This window comes from Nomascus leucogenys, chromosome 2 (assembly GCF_006542625.1).
Source record: "Nomascus leucogenys isolate Asia chromosome 2, Asia_NLE_v1, whole genome shotgun sequence".
Classification (NCBI taxonomy): Eukaryota; Metazoa; Chordata; class Mammalia; order Primates; family Hylobatidae; genus Nomascus; species Nomascus leucogenys.
Genome location: NC_044382.1, coordinates 27146109 through 27169581, shown reverse-complemented (window position 1 = coordinate 27169581; position 23473 = coordinate 27146109). Strand labels below are relative to the sequence as shown.

Sequence of the window (23473 nt, the reverse complement as noted above, 5' to 3'; positions counted from 1 at the left end):
GAGTCTTGAACAGCTTGGTATATCCCTGTGGGGGCCAAGGAATTACCTAGAATGGTCTCTGCCCCTGGGAACTAGTCTGAGGCTTGCTGGGGAGAAGCAAGGGAGGTGAGGTCAGTAATGGCCAGCCTCAGAGATGGGTCCCTCGGTCCTCCTTTCTCCTGCCCCTCACTCTCTGTTCTCCTGCCCCTCAATCTCCCTTCTCCTGCCCCTCAATCTCCCTTCTCCTGCTCCTCACTCTCTGTTCTCCCGCCCCTCACTCTATCTTCCTTGCCTTCACTACCCACTCCGCCCCTCGCCAGGCTCTCACCTGTGAGCACTGTGGGCTGTTATCATTGACGTCCAGGACAAAGATCTCCACAGTGACCGAAGCCTGGAACTTGCCATCAGATGCTGTGACTCTGAGCAAGTACTTGGCTGTGTGCTCGCGGTCCAGGGTCTTCCTTGAGGAAATCCTCCACTCATCTCCAACTTGGCTGATGCCAAACTGGCCCAGGGGGTCTCCCTCTAAACAGATGGGGCAGAGCTTTCAGAAGCCAAGCAATAGGAATGAACTAGGCTTTGTGTCACAGGTGGTTGCCCATTGGACACATTTTTTAGAATTGCTGGGAAAGCAAACATTTCCTTCCTTAACCAGGAACCCACGATTCTACACTGAGTCCACTTTTTGGAGTTATGAAGCTACTTCTACTTCACATGCCTCCTGTTAAATGAAATTGTCAATGCAAGAAGCATCACTTCAAAATATGTGGCTGAAGGCAGGGTTTTTTGTTTTTGTGGCCCAGAAGGCATGGGAGGAAGTTGAAGGGAAACAAATTTCAATTCTATATAAATGTCTAAGATGCATAGCTGTACAACAGTGGAGAGATAGGGAGCAATCAAAAACACTAAACACTCCAAGGTTTTATTTTATAACTAAGGACCCACCCTAAGTGGAGGTTCTGTAGGAGCACTAGGGTTTGCTTGTAAGTCATCTTTCTTTCCTTGACACTAATCACTGACAAGAATGTGGGAATATGGATTTCTCACTCTGAGATCCTAAGATTCCAGAGTTCTAAGATCCAACTACTCCAAGAATTGATAACATGTTGACATTTATTACTCTATTATCCTGAGATTTTAAGACTTCTGTGTTTTTAGGAGTCTGATATTTTAAGATGATAAGATTCTGTTTTTCTACAACTCTGTATTTCAAACAGCTTTGATCCTATGTCTTCAGGAGTCTGTGGTTCTTGGTTGGAATTTCAGGCTCGTGGGCTTTTCACTGGACAGCTGTGATAGCAGAAGGAGCCATGTTCATGGGAATGGGGGGACATGGCACCTGGGGATGAGAAAAAAAGGACACAGGAGTGAAGAAACTCTCTTATGGCCACTGGTAAGTTGGCTTAGCCACTGGATTGGGGATAGGGTAATTTAGTTTTACAGTAGGTATCCACTAATGAAAGCAGCTTATAGGGTAGGGTTTTAATCCCAGCCCTGGAGCAAGCACAAGAGTGTGACCTTGGTTGAACTTCTCCATCTGGGCCTTGGTTTCCATATATGTGAAATGAGGGAATTATATCTAAGGAATTGCTGTCATTCCTACACTTAGGACCTGTGATTGACTAAGAAGTGTTTTCTATCATTCACAACTTTACCTGGCTAGGACACTCTCCATAAAGACAGTCACTAGACAGAATTTTCATGGATCATGCAACTTTCTTGGTGCCTCCTCCATCTTTCAAAAGACAACTGACAGCAGTTAGAGTATGACTCACATAAAATAATGAGACATACTTTTTGCAAAGCACTTTCTAATATATAGGTGCTTTCTATAAATTACAGATCTTACCAGCATGCCTGTGAGGTGAATGAGAACATGCATGCCAAGTCTATAGGTGGAGAAACTGAGGTCCTAGGGGGTTAAGTCTGCCCAAGGTCACACTGCTAATAAGTGGCAAATCCAGGACATGAACCTATTTTAGAGCACTTCTTCCTAGATGTTTTTCAATACATTTCAGAACCTGCAGTCTATGACAGGTGTTCTTACCTGTGATGTAGCAGGTGACCTGCCTGTTCTGCTCAGAAATGTCAGCATCCAGGGTCTTTAGAGTCGCCACCAGTTCGCCAGGCTCACTGTTCTCAACCACAGATCCTCTGTACTCTTCAGAAGCAAATCGGGGAGCATTGTCATTCTCATCTGTAATGGAGACCTGAACCAGGGCCTGAGAGGATAGCTGGATGGTCTGTCCGTGGTCATAGGCCACCACATGAAAATGATAAGTCTGGCAGGTCTCACAGTCAAGTTCCTGGAGTGTGGTGATCCAACCACTCTCACTGTCAATGGCAAAGAGCTCATGGACATTGCTACCAGGGTCTGCAGACAGCCTGTAGCTCACCTGGCCATCTCTCCCAGTGTCCTTGTCAATGGCAGTCACTTGAATGACTGAGGTCCCCACTGGCATATTCTCAGTGAGGACAGCCTTATATGGATCAGCCTCAAATACAGGCCTATTGTCATTGACGTCTCCCACTTGGATGTTGACAGAGACCAAGGACACCACGTCAGTGTTCTGAAGGCAATGTGCCATCACATCAATCTGGTACAATTTGGTGGATTCATGGTCCATGGGCTTCCTCACCTTTATGACCCCTGTGTCTGGGTCTAGGGAGAAGACACCATCCTTGTTGCTCTCAGGTGTGGTGCCCCGCACTAGACTGTAGATGACTGGATCTTGAGCTGCCACTGCTTTAACAATCCCAATGTCAGACCCCTCTGGAAGGTCTTCAGGTACAGAGAAAGTATACAAAGGTTCAGAAAATTTCGGTAAGGATACTTTTTTAGGAACCACCTGAAGTCGTACTGGCACCAGAGAGTTCCAGTGAGGAGGGCCTCCATCTTGGGCTTTGATGAAGAAGTCAAGGGTCTGATTTTCCAATGCCACCAGGCTGTCTTTCACCTTGACCACACCAGTGACTGGGTTAATTTCAATGACATCTTTAACTAGGTCCTCTGGGTTCACTGAGTAGGTGACATCTGCATTCTGACCTTCATCTGCATCATAGGCCAACACCTGGATAACTGGAGAGTCTTTACTGACATTGGATTGAATGGATACTGTGTACTCAGATGCTTTGAACTGTGGGGGGTTGTCATTTTCATCTGTGAGGATGATCTTCACCGTGCAGAAGGCTACTCTTCCTCCTCCATCCCGAGCCATGACCTTAATAGCAATGACTCTCTCTGTTGAATTTTCCCGATCCAGTTTCTGCAGAGTGGCAATCTGGCCATTAGGGTTTATGGAGAACTTCTCACTTGCTAGTTTATTGATGATAGTATAATCTACAGTGCCATAGGGACCACTATCTTTGTCTATGGCTAGCAAATCAATCACCTTGGTTCCAACCATTGCATTCTCTGCTAATTCTGCCTCATAAAGGTGCTGCTGGAACTCTGGGCTGTATTTGTTGGCATTTGTAGTGTTGATGTACACAGGCACAGTTGCTCGGAAGACTCCATCAGAAGCACCTACCCTCAAACTGTAAGAAGAGTCCAGGTGCTTTTTGCAAAGGTTGAACATAGAAATTATTCCCGATGAGCTGTTAATGGAGAAGTGCCTGTCCTGATTGCCAGAAAGAATCAGGTACTCCAGGCGGGAGGTGTCTCTGCTGTCAGGGTCAATAGCCTGGACTTTAAGAACCAGGTGTCCACAGGTTGCCAGTTCACTGACATTGGCTTCATATTGAGGTTGTCTGAACTCTGGGGGGTTGTCATTGATATCAGACACATTGACAACCACAAGGGTTTCACCAGTGAGTGGAGGATCTCCTTTATCCATGGCCCTGACTTTCACATGAAAGTGTTGTTGGGCTTCATAATCCAGTTCTTGAACTGTGGACATCTCCCCTGTGCTCCCATCGATCTGGAAGAACTTAGAAACATCTGAGCCATCCTCCACAATCTGATAAGAGACGTCACGGTTCCGCCCTGAGTCCTGGTCAGAAGCCAACAGTTGGATCACAGGGGTCTGAGCAGGCAAGCCTTCTGAGATGGAAGTGGTATAGACCAATTGGGAAAAAGTGGGAGGGTTATCATTGACATCCTCCACTAGGACTTCCACTGTGGCTTCAGAAAATGACCCCAGAGCTGTATCCGTGGCTCTGACTGTGAACACATGTTTGGTCTTGGACTCATAGTCCAAAGGCCCTGTTACTGTTAGGACACCAGTCTTGAAGTCAGTGGTGAACAGCATCAAGGGTTCTTCCTCCACAATGTTGTAGATGAGCCGGAGTCCCTCTGGACTCCGGGCCTGGGTGTGGAGAATTGGGGTATAGAGGGTGATATTTTCAGGTACTCTGACTTTGTAGTAAGGACTCTGAAACAGTGGGTTGGATTTATTTCTCACAGTGACAAGTACCTCTTCCTCACTCTGGAGGGATGGCATTCCTCCATCCCGAGCAATGACTTTGAGGTGATACTTATTTAAAGCTTGATAATCAAAGGGTTTCTTGAGTGATATGTCCCCAAGATAGGGGTCAATTCGGAAATATGTGTAATCTTCTGCAAATTCATATGTAACAGCCCCATTTGTCCCCAAGTCCTCATCAGTGGCAGATACCTGAAAGAGGACATCCCCTGGCTCTGTGCCATCTTGGATGATTGTGTAATAGGGCAGATGCTTAAATTTGGGGGGATTGTCATTGACATCCTCAATAGAGACTCTGACCAAAGCCTGAGCCACCCGCTGAGGTGTCCGATTGTCCCTCACTTCCACTGCCAGCTCGTGAGTGTCCTGCTGCTCCCGGTCAAACGCCACACCTCTTGTCTGCAACACGCCTGCTGACTGGACCATATGAAACATATCTGTGCCATTCAAGAGGAAGTAGGAAAGGGTGTCATTCAAATGATTGCCCTGGGCACCAAGAATCACCAGTGCCTTTCTGTCCTGCAAGTTCTCCTTCACAGCTGCCCTATAGACATCCTGATCAAACTGCAAGCTTTTGTCAAGCACTTGGGTCACAGAAATTTTTACCAGCGCAGTGTCTTGATACAAGCCATCAGAAGCCCTGATGGTGAGCTTCCGAGAGAGTCCCAGGAAAGCAGGATTCAGTACAGATATGCTACCAGTGACAGGATGGATGGTAACAGCTTCATCAGCATTGCCAGTTTTGATGCTATAATTGACTTCTGAGTCTTCATCGCTGGCCCGCACCATGAGAAGCTCCATGCCCGGATGGATAGGCCCCACTATTGCTACCTCATATATCTGTTCTGAGAACCTGGGAGGAGAATCATTCACATCTCTGACATGAATGATGACTTGGGCAGGTCTGGGTGAAAATAATATGGGGCTTCCTTGGTCATGGACATAAACACAGAATTGGAAAGAGGGCATGCTCTCATAATCCATCTCTGATACAATGGTTAGGGTTCCCATGCTGGGATCAATTTTGAAAAACTTCAAGGCCTCCGGCTCCAAAATTTTATAGACCAACAAGGAATTAGCTTCTTTGTCACTGTCAGAGGCATGAATCACAAAGGGGTTGTTGTTTTTATCCATGATCATGCTATACAGTGGAGCTGCTTCACTAATTTGGCCCACAAAAGTTGACTTTAAGAACATAGGAGCATTGTCATTTTCATCAATTATGTCAACCACCACCATGACATCAGTAAATGCACCTGCCATATTGCTGCCTCGGATTTTCAGCTGGTAAGACGAGATTTTCTCATGGTCCAAGTTCTTCTGGGTGGAAATAAGGCCAGAATATGAGTTCATAGAGAAGACTCCATCCTTATTCCCCTCTCTTAACTCATAGGTAACTTCAGAGGAGCTCATAGCAGAGACAAGGAGGATTGGGGAACCAACAGGGATTGATTCAGGGATCTCTACAAAGTACTCAGATTTTGAAAAGAGGGGGGCACTCCTATCTGAGGGATAGACGTGAATGATCACTGTAGCCAGGTCATGCCATTGTGGGGAGCCTTGATCTTCTGCCTTCACTGTCAGAGTATGTGGGGCATGATTTGCCCGATCAAACTTTTGAGCTAGAGTAATGATGCCTAGCAGGGCATTGATGTTGAAGAAACCTTCGCTGTTCCCTGAAACAGAAGACAAGACAAACAAGTTTGCCACACCCTCGACAGGTATCACCTAGGCTTTCTAGATCAGTAAAGGGGCTATCACACAAAACCTGGACAGAGCAAAATCTGCATATAGTGTATATCCACCCTGGATATAGTGTATAGAGTAGATACTTTATAAAATCTCTAATATGGTGCGCATAGTAGGTGCTTCATGTCACTATCAATTATTGCTAAGTTTCTGGGACACAACTTAAGCTACAAACCAAAGCTATAGTAGGTCTTTGAAACCAAAAAAGGAGACTCCATAGGAAAAGCACACTCCACCCTGAATTTCTGTGATGCCTTTGGTAGGAAAAGCTTCAGTTTGCATTATACAGAATTTTTAACCATCTTTTGTATAACTTTTTTTTTTTTAGTCAGGGTCTTTCCTGTCACCCAGGCTGGAGTGTAGTGATGTGAGCATGGCTCACTGCAGCCTCAAACTCCTGGGCTCAAGTGGTCCTCCAGCCTCAGCCTCTGGTGGGATTGCAGGTGTGAGCCACCGTGCCTGGCTACATTTTTTGTATAATTTTTAATAGCTTTGGTTATATAGAACACCCATATCTCGAGGCTCCTGAGCAAATATCTTTGCCCCATGCCTGTATTTCCTAAACTCTAGGCATTCTCACATCATCTTTATAATTTTTTCAATATCCATGCATTGCCTATGTTATGTTACACTATTATTTAATTGATGTTTTCGTTTAAATTAATTCACTCAAAATTTGATAAAGATTTTTAAAGGTAACATTATGTTGCTTCTCTAAATAAAAGCACCATATTGCTTACCATAAATCAGAAGTTACCATAAAAAGAAGTCAAAGAGAAAATACTGCATTAAAACTGAGATAAAATCTACTGCTTGCCAAAATGTCTGAGCCTGTGAGCTATCCTCTTTCTTTGGTAAACAAAGAGTGGCAGGTGTTAGAGAAGACTAAAAGACATTTTAGAACCCAACGGAGGCTTTGTTCTTCATTCTATCAGGGAGCTTGAATAATTTAAAGAGGAGTGCTTTCTCCATGCCCAATAATCTTTTAATGCCATTAAATGAGTAATACTTGAATTGTTTTGCTCACCACCACAGGTACAGGCCTTACACTTGAGAAAATATTGCACTTTACATGACTTATTCCCTCTATCACATAAGTGCATATTTTATTATTTCAATGGCAAAGCAAATGGCTAAGTTTTGTCATAAAACTTTCAATATGATTCTTCCACCTTTGAAGCCTTTCTCCAGCTGACTGGTTAGGTGATTTGTCATATAACTGCTAAATTCAGTCAAAGAACATGGTTTTAATGAGTAAGCAGCCGTTTTAAAGTGATTCCATTAAAAGCAGCTAAGTCAACAACCTAGATGTAATTCCCATTATAATTTATTATATAATATCACACTGCTGAAATAAATAAATCAGGGCAGAAAATTGTATATTCATTATGATCTCAATATTACAAAAATATGCATAGGGGAAGATGAGAGGGAAAGACAGAAAGTCATTCTTTTGGGGTGATAAAAATGATGGTTATGTGTTGTGTTCTTTATATATTCCTGCATTTTTCATGTTTTCAAAAATGAGCATGTGTTACTTCTATAATCAGAAGAATATTTTAAAACTAATCTTTTCTGGAAAATAAAGTCATTATCTTCATCAGTGAGGTTGTCAATGAGATAAAAGGTATGATTTCATTTCATAAATCACAAAAAGCAAGCAATGCATTATAATCCATATTCTTCTTCAGGGGTGAATAGACTTCTGTTATATGGCAACTATTTCTTCCAAAAAGAAAAGGTAAAGCTACTGGCTTTATACAGTACCAGTAGCTACTGTATAAGCTACTGGCATGCAATAAATGAACATTAGGTCTTGCGAGGGCAGACAGCAAATTATGTTCTTCTTGGTTTCTCGTAGCAACTAGCTCTATGAAGTATTATTATTAAATATAATTATTACTATTAAATATTAATTATGTATTACAATTATTACAAATTATTAATAATTAGTTGGATACTGGATATTATCGCTTTTGTTATAGTAATTGCTTATAATTAACACTTATCAATGATAGTAATAGCCCTGGCATTTGTATAATATTTCAATTTACAACATGTATTAACATACATTGTCTTTTTTGAGGAGTCTTGCTCTGTCGCCCAGGCTGGAGTGCAATGGTGCAATCTCAGCTCACTGGAACCTCTGCCTCCCAGGTTCAAGCGATTCTCCTGCCTCAGCCTCCCGAGTAGCTGGGATTACAGGTGCATGCCTCCATGCCCGGCTAATTTTTGTATTTTTAGTAGAGACGGAGTTTCACCATGTTGGCCAGGCGGGTCTCAAACTCCCGACCTCAGGCGATCCGCCCACCTTGGCCTCCCAAAGTGCTGGGATTACAGGCGTGAGCCACTGTGCCTGGCCAACATACATTTTCTCTTTTAATCTTTGCAGTGACTTTCTGGCACAGGTAAGATTATTCCCGTTTTTGAGATGAAGAAACCCATATAATAGATACTAAATCACTGTAGAGCCTTATCAGAAAATAAAAATTACTTCTAAAACTATGCCATACACTTCATAAAATGTTCTAACATACATGCATGAAGTTATTACATTTTTAAATGTTGCATGGTGGGTTTATATAATATATATGCAAATTCTCCCACAGCATGAATGGTCCTTACTCATATTGTAGTAATCATGTTATTACTACCTTTGGAAGTGCATTAATTTAGGTAGTCCCAGGGAGTGCTCTAGAATTATTGTTTGCCAAGGCTTAATGAGCTTGGTACTTGATTAATTTGCGAATTCATGCCTCTAGAGCTTTCTTTTATTTCTAAGGCATCTTGACCCATCCTCTGAGCTCATGGCCAGGCCTCTCACCTTTCAGGAGGGAGTAGTGGACCTCAGCATTGACTCCCCGGTCGGCATCCATGGCTCGGACCTGCAGCAGCTCTGTGCCGGGGGCTATGGTGTCAGGAACACTTGCCTCATAATGGAGCTGGGTGAAGCGGGGTGGGTGGAGGTTTCCATCCTCCACACGAATGGTCACCCACACGAAGTTCCTCTTGATAGGTATTTCCTGGTCTCGGACCTATGGGCCCAAAGGGGTAATTGGGTGAGCAGCAAATGGAATAGGAGGAGGCAGGGTTTAGGGTAAGGTCAATGAACTAGAATGCCAATTTAAAATATGCCCAGTTGAAACTAACTCTCCGTATTCTTTTAAATGTTGTTCTAATCTATATGCTCTTTTTCTTCATCTATGTAAATGGATCAGTCAATGATTCCTAGGCTCAGCTGTTTTAATGGATAATTCTATTTTAGGAGAAAGGCAGAAATAGGCAGAGAAGCAGTGTTTTCCAAATTACATCTCAGAGAATACTCATTCTTCAAGATGTTAACATGTTATGCAGGAAAAAAATTATATGGTCACATAAATTTGGGGAGCACTGAATTAAATGCAGTCAAACAGTTTTCTTTGTTGCAGGACTTCTCAGAGCCTTGAATACATATTATATGCACAGAGGATGATAAATTAGCACATAAGAACCCTGATCTTTAAGATAGGAGGCCAGGCTCCGATTCTGGTTCCATCATAAATAACTGTATGACAGTGAGGAAGTCTGTCTTTCTCTGTGGGCCTCAGGTGTAAGATGAAACAAATGGGCAGGGTCAGGGATAGAACTAGGGGGAAACAAGTGAGGCAAGCAGGGTGCAAAATTTAAAGAGGCCCTGACTCTTGGGGTGATAAAAATGCAGGCACATGGCCCAGAGAGTGAGCCCTCCTTACATTTTGTGTCCTGCATGCCTTGCTGGCCTGACCCTAGTCCTTGCTCTCAGTGGGAGAGGCTCCGTGTCCCTTCCATCTCTGACACTATATGAATCCACATTGTGTCATGAAGTCACTGAGCAGGGAGAGAGCTCTTGGGGAATATCTGGGGTGAGTCCAGAGAAAGCTGAGGTTGACAGGAGTTTCCCTGGCAGCCGTCCCATCTCTACCTTCACTTCCAGGCATCCCTTATGGAAGGTGCCCTTAGCCAGCTGTGAAATGTCACAACTCTGTCTCGTGCATGGTTCTTATGAGCATTGGTACGCCTGGCTCACCAGGGGAAGGGGGACCTTCAGCATGTCTCCAAGCATGTCCACCCCTACACATCTACATGCAAACGTATTCTCACCAGATTTTTCCATTTACTCACCATGACTGTCAGTGTGTGCTGGGAGGGCCCCGAGCCGAGGTCCAATTTTCCCACCGTTACCAGGACACCACTGCTTGGGTCCAACTGGAAGAGGCTGGCACTTCCTGGGTCTTGGCTGCCATGTATGGTATAGATGAGGCTTTTGCCCTTGTCTTGATCTATGGCCTGGACTCGCAAGAGCTCCACCCCTGGCACAGTGTCCTGGGGAACTCTGACCTCATAGTGAGTTTCCAGAAACTGGGGCCGATGGTGGTTAATGTTGGCAATCATGAAGATGTGGACCTAGGGAGGGAGGTGAGGGAGAAGGTGCACTGCGAGCCTCAGGGGAAGAGGGACTGGGTCTGTCTGGACCTCCCTGTACCACCCAGGCCTAGCACAGTGCCTGGCACTCAGCCATCACTTGATAAATATTTGTTGAATGAAGGACAGTATTTCAAAATCAAAAGACCTTCAGATGCTGCACAGTCTAGTGTTTTTCAAAAACAAAAATTTTCCTGAAGGGCCTTTCCATCAAGTGAAATGTTGTGCGAAATCCAAATGTAAGAAACAGATAAAACTCTGGCTGAAGCCAGAATAGAAATTCAGAGCCCCACTTACCCAACCATCATCCCCCTATACCCATGGTAGCCCCATTGTACTCTATCTTTAATTAAAACTGCTCATTTAAACAAGCTCCCAATTATAGACAGATCCAGAGTGGGAGCAAGAATTCTCCCAGGATCACAGCAGTAGAGAGTGTATTAGACAAGAACTTTGATTCTAAATTCAGTGTTCCTTGAGGAACACCACATCCACAGAAAACCTCTGTAGCCTCATCCCAACCGAGAAGGCCTTCCATCTCCTCTCAATACAGGGGTCCCCAGCTGAGGCCTCTAACCTGGGTGGCAATGGTGTGGGACCCATCTGTCACCTCGACAGTCAAGTTATAGCTCAACCTCCTCCTGGTATCAAGAGGCCTGGCAATGACGATGCTGCCTGTGGTCTTCTCAATGTCAAAGTCCATGTCCTTATCCCCACCTAGAGTGGGAGTGGGGAGAAAGCACACACAACCTCAGTGATTTAGGCAGCATAGCATAAGATAGGCTTTGGTTGTCAGGCTCAGAGGACATGGTGGTAAATTCCACAGTACAAGATCTGAGTGACAGGTTGTAGTTTATTCCACCAAGGAGTCCTAAAACTGTAATTTATTCTGTCAAGTTGTCAAGTTATTATTTGAATTTTATTAATAAATCAAATTGATTAATAAACTATAAGAATCTAAATATAAAATAACATGTTTTTAAAATGTCTAGTATATAGAAATATGTTTAGTGACATGGAAATATGTTCATGATATATTACATTTAAAAATATTATAAAACAATATTTTAATATAACCCTAAGGGTGTGTGTGTGTGTGTGTGTGTGTGTGTGTGTGTGTAAAGGAAAAATGACAAGAAGGAAACACATCAACATTATAACAGTGGATTATCTTCTGATTGGTGGAACTTTAGGTGATTTTTATTTTCTTCTCTGCATTCATTTGTGTGTGCTTATTTACTTATTTATAGACAGGCTCTCACTCTGTCACCCAGGCTGGAGTGTATGGTGCAATCATAGTTCACTGTAACCTTGGACTCGGCCTCAAGTGATCCTCCTACTTCAGCCTCTTAAGTAGCTGGGATTACAGGTGCGAGCCACTGTGCCCAGCCCATTTGTGTTTTTGAAATGTTTTAGACGGTACATGCATTAATTTGGTATTAAAGAAAAAAGTTAAACAAAAGAGCAGTAAACTAGAACTGGAAGTAAGTCCAGGAGGTTCAAAGAGCTTGGGTCAAGGGCATATATCCTATCCTACTCTTAGCCAGGACGGAAAACTGTACCAGGACTCCATGTTCATGTGGGTGCTGAAACTCTTAGAGATTTTTAACCTGGAATCCCTGGATGGGTTTCAAAGGACCTATAAATCCTCTAAATTGTATGCAGATTTACATTTGTGTGTGTTTGTGCACACAACTTTCCGGGAAGAGGACCTAAGCATTCGTCAGATTCCTGAAGGGTTCTGTGACCCCCAGATGTTGAAGCAAAACCTTGATTTAGAGACAGAGAGGAATTTCAGGGAAGGCCATCAGAGCCCGGATCCAAGTGCCTCCTAGAATGAGAATGGGCACTTTCCCCTGATCTCAAGGGCGAAACCTGGAGCCAAAACACTGAGCATGGCTCCAGGGTATAGCTTATGGCAGGCTCACAGTCAACTATGATTTTCACATTGAGGCAGGAAAGGAAACACAAAGCATTTCTGCTCTGGGTCTTCCTGAACCATCTTAGGTCTCCTAGGCTCTTGGGGCAACTGAGGCACTGCCAACTCTGGCTGGGATTAGAGATCATGCCTGGAGTGAAAGGAAAGCTTGGCAGACATGGCGTTCTTACTGCCTGTGCTCCCAGAGAACCAGGGAAGAGGCAGTCCCCACTCAGGGCTGAAAGAGGGGCTGCCAAGGAGCCTGACCTTGAGAAGAGTCAGAAGGACTGTAGCAGGAAAACTAGAGCTGGTGTATAAGGATGAGAGGGATTGGTCCTTGTTGGGCCCTAGGCCTTGCCTCACCTGAGATGTTGAACCAGAAGAGTCCAGGTCTGCCCTCTACGCTGATGACCCCCACCATGTGGTTCACAGGGTCCGTCTCCATGACCGTAAAGCTGTAGTAGGTCTCATCAAAGGCCAGAGGGATGGAGGATGGCCGAGGCCGAGGGATCCACTCAATGTGTAGCCGGACACTGGCTGAGAGTGGTGGCTGCCCACTGTCTGTTGCCTTGATCTGAAAGGAGGCCAACACCAAAACTGAGGATTGGGGCCAAGAGACAAGAAGACCCAAGCAGCCAGGACAAGAACACCCAAGCAGCCAGGACAAGAACCAGAGCGTCCTGTGATTCTGACCAAGCAGGCCTCTCATCCAGTCATTCATTCATCTGATGCACACTTGAGGGCTTGCTGTAAACAGGCACCCTACCAGTTGCTGCAGGCACGGTGGTGAACAAAACATATAACCTGTGCTCAAGAACCTCGTGGCTAGTATAAAAATAATAAATGCCACTGTTAACTGAAGACTTACTGTGTGCTACTTCCTAAATTGAACTTTACATACATATGCCCTTTGCTTTTCCCAACTACCATAAACCTAACAAGCTAGAATTTATTGAGCACTCACTATTATCAGGCGTTGTTCTAAGAGCTTTGTGAGCAATATCTGATTTAATCCTCACAATAACCTTGGAAGAGGTCCTGTTATCATCTGTCTTTTACAAGGAGAAACTAGGGCTCAGTGTGGTCGATTCACCTGCCAGATGAAATGCTTGGCTAGCAATGAGACTGGGGTTGAATTCAGGCTGACTGATGTAAGCACCCATGCACTAGCTACCTGACCTATTGGCTTCTCACAAGAAAGACGTTCTTATCTCCATTTTACAAATGATAAAACAAAGGTTAAATGACTTGTCCAAGGTCACACAGGTGTAAAATGGCAGTACTAGGGTTGGAACCCAGGCTTATTGATTCCAAAGCCCCTGTTACTCTCACTAAATCCTTCTCTCTAAGAATAGAGGGGATTTCCCAGGCAAAGACCTTATTGTCCTCAAAGAGAAGGACCCAGAATTTGATTCTTTGGCTGAAGCTGGGACTCCCAGTTTCTCTGGGAGAAGGCCAGGAAGGAGAGTACCATTTCCCTTATGCTGGCGGGCTGTGTCCCTCCTCCTGAATTCTCAAAGAAGGCCACTAACCAGCATGCCACTCCTGCCTCCGTGGCTTCCTTCTGTCTGCTCACCGTTAGGATGTTGTACTCTCCAGCTGTAAAAGTGCTGCTGGATGACACCACACCTGTGACCGGGTCGATACTGAAGGCCTCCTCATCGCTGTCCTCGATACTGTAGGTGACTCTGCCATTAAGACCCTCATCCAGGTCTGAAGCCACCAGCCTGTACACAGGCCCAGGGGACACAGGGCTCAGCCTCTCTGGAAGGCGGACATTGAAGAGCTTGTGGGAGAATACAGGTGGATTGTCATTGACGTCCAAGATGCCTACCACCACCCTGGAGGTGGACTTCAGTGAGGGTTCCCCATTGTCCAGCACAGTCACCTGGGAGCAGAATTGAGCATAAGCACCTGAGCTGACAATTGCAAATTAGTGACTATGCTTTGCCACCCACCACAGCCCTACCGCCACTTTTAACAACCTGGAAATAGTAGTCAGTTTATTCTTTGGTATAAGCTTGTACTTTTTATTATCATAACTTCACCTACTTGGAACTCAGCTCTCTGGCAACTTTGCCCCTGGGAAAGCCAGTGAGAACAGAGAAAGGAAGCAGAAAGAACTGGAAGAAGACAGAGTCAGAGTCTCTACACAAAAGCTGGTGCTGTTTATGTGGGACAACCCCTGGGCCATTTCTCAGAGGCTACCTACTTTTCACTTGCTTGTGTTCCTCATAATCTTAGCTGTCTGGTTTCCTTAAGCTGCTCAAGATCAGAGAAAACAAATGAGAAAATGTTTATGAGGGAATGAGTGGTACTTTCTGAGTCAGACACGTGGCCTGATGCATGCAATGAAATCCAGAGTGAGAAAACGCCCCCAAACCATTTCAGAACCGGTAGCTATTTAACGCAGGGGCAAATAATCACATGCATCAATAGCCCCAAGGGCATCACATCAGACAGAACACTTCCACCTGGAATGGTTTCGAATTTTAAAAAACACTTTGGTGTTTAAAGGTAAATATCTGTTACTGAACTGTGGAGAATGCTTTCAGTCCCTAGGAATTCTAGAAGGCCATTTAGCTACTTCTTACTAATAATATGTTTCTTTTTTTTTTTTTTGAAACTGAGTCTCGCTCTGTTGCCCAGGCTGGAGTGCAGTGGCACGATCTCAGCTCACTACAACCTCCACCTCCCAGGTTCAAGTGCTTCTCCTGCCTCAGCCTCCCCAGTAGCTGGGATTACAAGCACCTGCCACCACACCTGGCTAATTTTTGTATTTTTAGTAGAGATGGGGTTTCATCATGTTGGCCAGGCTGGTCTTGAATTCCTAACCCCAAGTGATCTGCCCGCCTCAGCCTCCCAAAGTGCTGGGATTACAGGCATGAGCCACGGCACCTGGCCAATAATACCTGTTTCTTACCAAAGGAAAAAGAATATGCAGAGCCTGGAAGTATCAAAGGCAAAATTTGTTTCCTGCTGAGGAATATGTATTCCCCCCTCCTGATACTTTTAAAGTATCATCAGTGAAAGACAGCTCAGTAGGGGAAATAGTTAATTTCCACCTGATCTCCTTCTCTTCTGATTTCATTCCCTCTAGGTCACTAACCAAAGCCTATCATTGGAATAGGCACCAGGAATGCCTATGTGATTTTAGAGGCATCCTAGAAAGAGCACAGATCTAGAAGGCAAATGTCTGGTTTTCATCCTGGCTCTGCTACTGACCTAGTGTTTGACCGAGAATGATTCTGTCTCCCTGAGCCAGGAGGGATGGACTGGACTCGATAAGTACATACCACACATGTAGTGCTCCCCTCTCCTTCACTCCCTGCAGCCATCACTAATCAATCAATGGTGCCTACCCAGCCTGGGCACAGTTTCAGACTCCTTCCCTTCTCTGTGCTGAGGAGCTAGCAAAGATCCAAGGATCATCCAGCAAGGTTCAGCTCACATATATCTTCCTCCCTGAACCCAGACCGTCCTCAGCCACAGTGCTAGACATGCACGTGGCTCCAAGGCCTCATGTGGCTCCATAAATCACCTTCTGTAGGAGGCATTCAAACCCAGTGGATGGATTCACCACCATTACTTACCTCCAGGATGTGTTCATCCTTGTTCTCTCTGTCCAGCTGCTGGGCTGTAGACAGGAGACCTGGGAGAGAGATGATAGGGGAGAGACATGAGCAAAAGGCTTTCAGGGCCACTTTACTGAGGCAACTTCAAGAATTACATTCAAATCTCAGATAAGAATTCTTCTGATCTTTGAAGAACACATAAAGATCATCCCAGACTTAGGATAGTTCAACTTAAATTTCCTACTTTATCATGGTGTGGAAGTGATACACATTCAGTACAAACCATACTTCAAGTACCCATACATTCTGTTTTTTACTTTCACTTCAGTATTCAAATACTGAAGCATTGAGTACAAATACTGAAATGTCGAAATATTTAATACTTTATTATAAAATAGGCTTTATGTGAGATGATTTTGCCCCCTGTAGGCTAATGCAAGTGTTCTGAGCGCATACGAGGTAGGCAAGGCTAAGCTACGATGTTCTGTAGGTTCGGTGTTTAAACACAGTTTAGTCTTACAGCATTTTCAACTTATGATGGGTCTATTGGAATATGACCTCACTGTAGGCTGAGGAGCATCAGAACAGTAAGGGGAAATGAAACTCGGGGGAAAGGAAGGGGGAAGTGAGGAGCTGGGAGAGAACAGCAGAGATAATGTGTCAGGTGAAGTTCCCAGCTACTTCCTGCTTTCTCTATTAGGCAGGGGTGATACATCAAAACTTTAGCAATCGGCCCACCACGAGCAGCCTCCCCAGTCAGGATGGTTGCCAGCTGGAAGCAACCAGTAGGGTTACTGGTGCACAAGGGTCAATGTCAGCACTGCTGTGATGCAGTTTTGGTTCCTTGTCACTAAAATCTATGGAACATGTCTGCATCTGGATGTCTTCTGCTCATCATTCATTCCCTCTTCTTTTAATAAACAAACCCCAGTTCTCCTGAGGGGAAACCAGGAGAATTAGGTTCTAATTAGGAATTAGAACCGTTCCTAGTTTTAGTCCTTCATTATCTGGGGTGAGGCTGACCCACCTGGGGAGAAGTTTATAGCCCAAGGATAGCCAGTCAGCACAGACTATCCCCCTGGCCCTTGCAACTGGCTCTGCAACAGACAAGGGACCAGTCTGTCTGATGAGAATCCATTCTGGGACTTTTGCAAGAGCTCTAGAAAGAGACTTTTTCTGCTGCTGTGCTGAGAGAACAGGAGGAAGCCTGACAGCAACAAGACGAGGGACTCCTGAGGCTAGACCCACTCAGAGAAAATGAGGCCAAGAGATAAGCAGAGGCAGCACCTTCATTACATTATTCCAATGCTGGCTACAGCTGTGCCTGCAGCCATATTATGTCTGGAATTTTCTGTAAAGTAAGAAAACAAATGTCTTTTATTGCCTCAGCCAATCTGCATTGGGTTTCTATCTTTACATCTGAAAAAGTCCTGACAACCAATTCAATTCTGAGAATTCATATGTTGGGATAGGAATGGCTTAGGGGTCATGGTGAGGCTGGGAAAGCATTCAGGGTCTTTGGGATTGGGAGGCCTCCAGGAAGGACGCTACCTCCTGCCTCAGCCTATCCTTTCCCCTCCTATGGCCCTGCCAACCCCCAACTCCAGCCTCAGGTTCCTTACAGGGGACCCACTAATCCCCTCTGTGCCTCGCCTTGACTCCAGGAAGCTCCTGCTTATTTCTCCCAACCTTATTTCAACCCCAGCCTCCTCTGCAAAAGGAGTTGAATTGGCTGACCTTTAACATCTTTCTGGCTTAAGTTCTGAACTTCTCATCCCACTTTAAGGAATGTATTCTAAGGAAATCAGTGCATACATCTGGGAAGATGAGTTCACACGGTGTTCACCTGAGTCACATTTTAAAAAGCCAATAATTGGACACAATCCATATAAGGGAAGAGTTGTATACAGTTTACATAAAAAGAAATCTTAAGCAACTATTCAAAATACATTCTGTAGATGGGGAAATGCTGCACACAATATATTGTTGAGTAAAAAAGGCAGCTTGTCGCCTGGGCATGGTGGCTCACACCTGTAATCCCAGCACTTTGGGAGGCCAAAGCAGGTGGATCACCTGAGGTAAGGAGTTCAAGACCAGCCTGACCAATGTGGTGAAACTTTGTCTCTACGAAAAATACAAAAAAATTAGCTGGATGTTGTGGCGTGTGCCTGTAGTCCCAGCTACTAGGGAGGCTAAGACAGGAGAATTGCTTGAACCCAGGAGGCAGAGGTTGCAGTGAGCCAAGATAGAAGGCTTACCTGCCCCTATTCTCATCCTCATCCTCCTCTCTGAAGTCAGTATCAGGGTTCCCAGGAAGTGCCTGAATAGAATGGGGACATAGCAGAACCACCTCCATAGGGCTGTGTGCATGTTCACTAAGGTGCATAGAAAACCCCTCTCACCCTTCCTGGATAAGGTGGCGCTCAGTGGACTTCACTCTTACCATTTTTCTCCTCCAAACAAATGTTTCCCCAACACCCTATCTCAGACCCCTATATGACCCTTCATCTTCCCACATCCAACAGTTTTCTGACTGTTGTTGATTCCACCTCTGATAGATTCCTGATCTTTAACTCCTCTTATCCTGAGTCACCACAATCTAAGTCTTGCCCCAGCTGCCTTTCCATCTTCATCTTCCTCTTCTTCCCTCCTGCAGCATCAAAGAACCAATCCTTTTGGAACTCTCACATGCACAGGCATTCAGCTAAGCTCTTTCTATAGCTCTGTATATTAACTCATTTAAGCCTCACAACAGCCCAGGTGGTCTCTGTTATAATCTCCATTTCACTGGTGAGAAAACTCAAGCATAGAGCAGGTAACTCACTTTCCCAAGATCTCATTATTTATAAGTGGTGGAACTGAGATAAACCTTGAGAAAGTCCATCTACTTGCATGTCTTCAACAAGATCAGGGTCTTCCTCCCTCTCAGATAGCACCTGTGTCATCATCCTCGCCCATTTGCTCTCCCAGACTGCTGCCTCTCAAAATCCTCCCACCCTCCAGCTCAGCATAACCACCCCTGTTCCGTGAAGCCCTTGCAGATCCACCACCCAGAGCAGCTTCCTCCTTCTTCTGAGTGGGCAGGGCACTGTATCTACACATATTTTACAATGTTATGCCCTTTCAAACTGGTTCTATCGTGTTTATATCCAAATCTTCATGCTCCTAATGGACTGAATTTCTCAAGACCTGAAACTGTGTTTTATTTATCTTCATATAACTCCACGGCACATTGTTTAGAAGCCTAGTAAGGTCAGACACCTTTAAACATTTGCTGAGTATGTGAATGAATCTTGGGCTTAACAAAACATTGTGGATGCTGGCAGAGACTCATTCATCCATTTAGCAATTATTTGGTGAGCTCCTACTGTGTGACAGGTACTGAAGAAATTATGGTGGCACCAACAGTTCGGGTCCCTTTTCTCAGGGAACTTTGAAGTCTACTGAGGGACACAGATGATTAATGGGATAATCACACAAGTGAATATAACGTCCTGTAGGATAAACGTCGCAAAAAGGAGTAGGTGGTGCTGGAAAGTGTGTTAGGGTATCAGGAAAAACTTCTCTAAGGAAAGAACAGCTAGGTTGGAATCTGAAAGAAGAGCGGGAATTAACCAGACAAAAGGATTGAAGAGTCGCCTGTTAGAGAGAATGGTACATGCGAAGTCCTGCGTGGAGGGGCCCGGACTGAGGCAGGCCATGTGACTGGAACATGGGGAGGGGCAGCAGGAGAGGGGCAAGATGAGGCCAGAGAGGTCAGAAAGGACAGACCAGGCATGACTTTGTAGGACACAGCAGAATCTTTTTTTTTTTTTTTTTTTTTTCTGAGACAGGCTCTTGTTCTGTCACCCAGTCTGGAGACCAGTGATGTGATCATGGCTCACTGCAGCCTCAACCTCCCAGGCTCTGCAGCCTCAACCTCCCAGGCTCAAGCCATCTTGCTACCTCAGCCTCCTGAGTAGCTGGGACTTCAGGTGCACACCATCACACCAGGCTAATTTTTGTATGTTTTGTACAGATGGGATTTCGCCATGTTGCCCAGGCAGCTCTTAAACTCCTGGGCTCAAGCGATCCTCCTGCCTCGGCCTCCCCAAGTGCTGGGATCACAGGTGTGAGCCACTGTGTCTGGCTTACTGACTTTATCTTAAGGGCACAGGGAAGCCATACAAGGCATCCAAGTAGGGAAGTGGGACAGAGTAATGGTGGTGATGAGAAAGGTGGGCTGGGGGCACATTGGTGATTTGTTCTACTTTTGAAAATGTTCATGCTTATAAAGATTTCTTCCTTTCAACTGCAGGAAGGCTAAGAACATCTCTGCCCTCTAGGGCATTTTGCCAGACCTGCTGTCAGGGAACTGTTGATAGTAAACAGAACAATGATTTGGAAGAAGCTGAGAAGTTAATGCCTTAGGTGAGAGATCTCTTCCCACTCCTGAAGAGGGCGGGACAGGGTAGGCCCAGGTAGAGAGCCAGCTTCAGCCTGTTTTCCAGGAAAAAAGCATCCTCCTCCTAGAACTACTCCACACCCTGAGGTCAAAGGTTAACAGGAAAGGTTGGCAATAAATGTTACCAGGCAAATAGGCACTTATATCTCACCCACCCCTCTGTCTGCTCCAGGACTCCCAGTGTCATCCTCCTCCTGGTTACCTTTTGTCTTAAGAATAAAGGGACTGCATTCTTCCTTTCCTCCAATCTCACCAGGTTCCATCCTTCTCCGACAAGAGTAAATTGTTGGAGACGGAAAACAGGATGTTGGGTTCAGTGGGGAATATGTCAGCCTTCTTTACAATCGGATTGTTGTTCATCCCCCAAGAGGAAGATGAGGCTTTAAGAAGTGTCTGCAGCAACCGGACCCAGCTCTCACACTGCAGCACCAAGGAAAGCCAGGCAGGTGGTGTCAATGAGGGACGCAGGCTGGGAATAACACAACAGGGGATGGCAGGACCTGCAGGGACCAGAGCATCTGTGCCAGGTCTACAAATGGAGCGGCTGTTGGCTCTGGGCCACTGTGGCCCAGAGGGACTGTGAAGACAGGGTGCCCCGACCCTTCCATTTTTAAAGAACAACCAGAAATCTGGCACGTTTTGTGGAATTTTCTAATTTTATGTGTTGGCTGCAACTTAAAAATAATTGTTTAAAGCTTAAGCAAATCAAACAAAACACCTCTATGGGCAATGTCTGACTCACTGTTGCCAGCTTCCAACGTCTGGATTTCTCCCAGCCATCCACCATCCTTGTCCCAGAAGGCTTTGGGCAGGTGCTCCTGAGATGGTTGACAACATAAGTGGATTCACATTGCCAACACTCTGGGCGGGGTTGAGATCAGTCTGGAACTAGGGTTAAGGGATTCAACCTGTGGCTCATGACTCAGGAGAGAGTCAGATTGGGACCACTTGGAGGTCTGAACTAGTCTCAGGTTGACCAATGGGCAACCTGCTTGGTTTCCTTGGGCCCCGAGGAAAGAAACGTGAAGACAGATCCTTTTCATTTTCACACAGAGATGGACTTTGTAGAACAGCATTGTCAAATGTTAGTACACATTTGAAACACATCAGAATCCCCTGCATATCTTGTGAAAACACGGATTGCTGGGCCTCACCCTCGAAATTTTGATTCAGTGGGTTTAGGGTGGGGCTGGAGAATTTGAATTTCCAAGTTCACAGTAATGCTGATGGTGCTGATTTGGGCCCACAATTTGAGAACCACCATTGTAGAGATCCCTGTTCACCCAGCTTTTTGGATCCTTACCTGTAACAGGGTGAATCATAAAGAATCCCATGTGGTTCCCACTGGTGATGTTGAAGGTCAGCTTCCCTTTGGAGCTGGAGTCTGGGTCCCAGGCATCCAGTTGAAGCACAGAGGTGCCCACGGGAGCATCCTCCTGGATGGAGGGGTAGAACACAGCTTGGGACATCTGGGGTGGGTTGTCATTGGCATCCGTAACCTCAATGTAGACTTCAGTTACAGAAGAGAGGGGCACAGAACCTCTGTCCACTGCTAATACCGTCAACCAGTAGTAAGATGCAAATTCTCGGTCCAGGGGTGCCAGAGTCTGAATCATTCCTGGGGACAGTAAGTCAGCAAACCCAAAATGCTTTAGAGCTCAAAGTGGCTTTAGAAATCACCCTTACCCACCATTCCCCAAACCGCACTGTGGAAAGGATATTAATAAGTAGATTTTCTATGAAAAGAAGGAACTGCTTCTACCAATATAATGTGGGAGGTGCTGAGTTGAACACAGGGGAATTAATATCCTTATTCTAGAACCTCTCAGAGCCTTCCTCTGCTAAAATGGACCCATGCCTTTAGCAGGTGAGCATATTTAGGGTTTTCAGAAGACAGTGGTAGTTTATCTACTTTCTCTTGACTACTTAAACCCAAGTTCCATTGATCTATTTCACATTCTGTAAGTGAGGTTTTCTTATATTTGTCCTTAAACTGTTTCCTTCACACTTTATGTCCTGGTAGATAATCAATTTCAGGGTTAGGAATTTGATGAATAAATTGCCATTCCCTTCTCCATCATTTTCATGATTTTAAGGGGCTGAGCTTCATTTTTTAGTTCATTCCCTCCACAAATTGCTTACGATGGGCTAGCACTGTTCTAGAAGTTGAGGGTCCAAGAACGAGTAAAAGAAGCTTACACCTCAAGCTCTCTTGGATCGTGCTGTACTGACAGGGCCTGTGTGAGAGGGCGTGGCCCATGCTCACAGCCATAGCATGACAGAGACGACTGCTGGGGAAACTGAGGCTCAGAGAGGGAGCACGACTTGACCAAGATCATGTAGCAAGTATGTGGAGGAACTGGGTCTGGGATTGACTCTCAATCTAATGCTCTTTCTAATTAAACAGCTTAATTAGATTAAGCTGTTTTCTTTCAGTGGCTGGCGTTAAGAGACAAAAGTTGCTGAAAGCCAACATTGACAACAAGTTATTACAACTTGGTTTTGGTGGAAATAAATCCCCTACCAAATTGCAAACTCCTTGAAGGCAGTGATCTGCCTTTATTCACCTTGGATCTCTCCCAGGTACCTATCTTAGGGCCTTACCAGTAGTGGGCACTCAAACAGTGCTGACTTACACTTACTTTCCTTGAAACTTAAAAAAAGGAATGTGGTTATGTCACCTTTTTGGAGAGCAATTTGGAAATACTTATTAGCACAGAAAATGCACATTATCCTATGACCTAGAAACTTCATTTTTAAGAATTTTTTGGCCGGGCATGGTGGCTCATGCCTGCAGTCCTAGCACTTTGGGAGGCCAAGACGGGTGGATCACCTGAGGTCAGGAGGTTGAGACCAGCCTGGCTGGCCAACATGGCGAAAATCGTCTCTACTAAAAATACAAAAGTTAGCCGGGCATGGTGGTGGGTGCCTGTAATTCCAGCTA

General features: G+C 45.1%; 1 protein-coding gene across 3 annotated transcripts in view; it reads right to left on the bottom strand.

Moving 5' to 3' along the window:
• The window catches only part of FAT2 (FAT atypical cadherin 2), an 86257-nt gene that overhangs the window by 36129 nt on the left and 26655 nt on the right, over positions 1–23473 (bottom strand). For all 3 annotated transcript variants that reach the window (XM_030826266.1, XM_030826261.1, XM_030826257.1), the window contains exons 3-11: positions 21833–22147; positions 16104–16162; positions 14087–14398; positions 12874–13084; positions 11170–11309; positions 10293–10574; positions 8977–9187; positions 2027–6079; positions 308–504 (exon numbers count right to left, since the gene is read on the bottom strand). In XM_030826266.1, the coding sequence (XP_030682126.1) occupies positions 308–504; positions 2027–6079; positions 8977–9187; positions 10293–10574; positions 11170–11309; positions 12874–13084; positions 14087–14398; positions 16104–16162; positions 21833–22147 (5780 nt within the window). The remainder of the gene's footprint in view (positions 1–307; positions 505–2026; positions 6080–8976; positions 9188–10292; positions 10575–11169; positions 11310–12873; positions 13085–14086; positions 14399–16103; positions 16163–21832; positions 22148–23473) is intronic.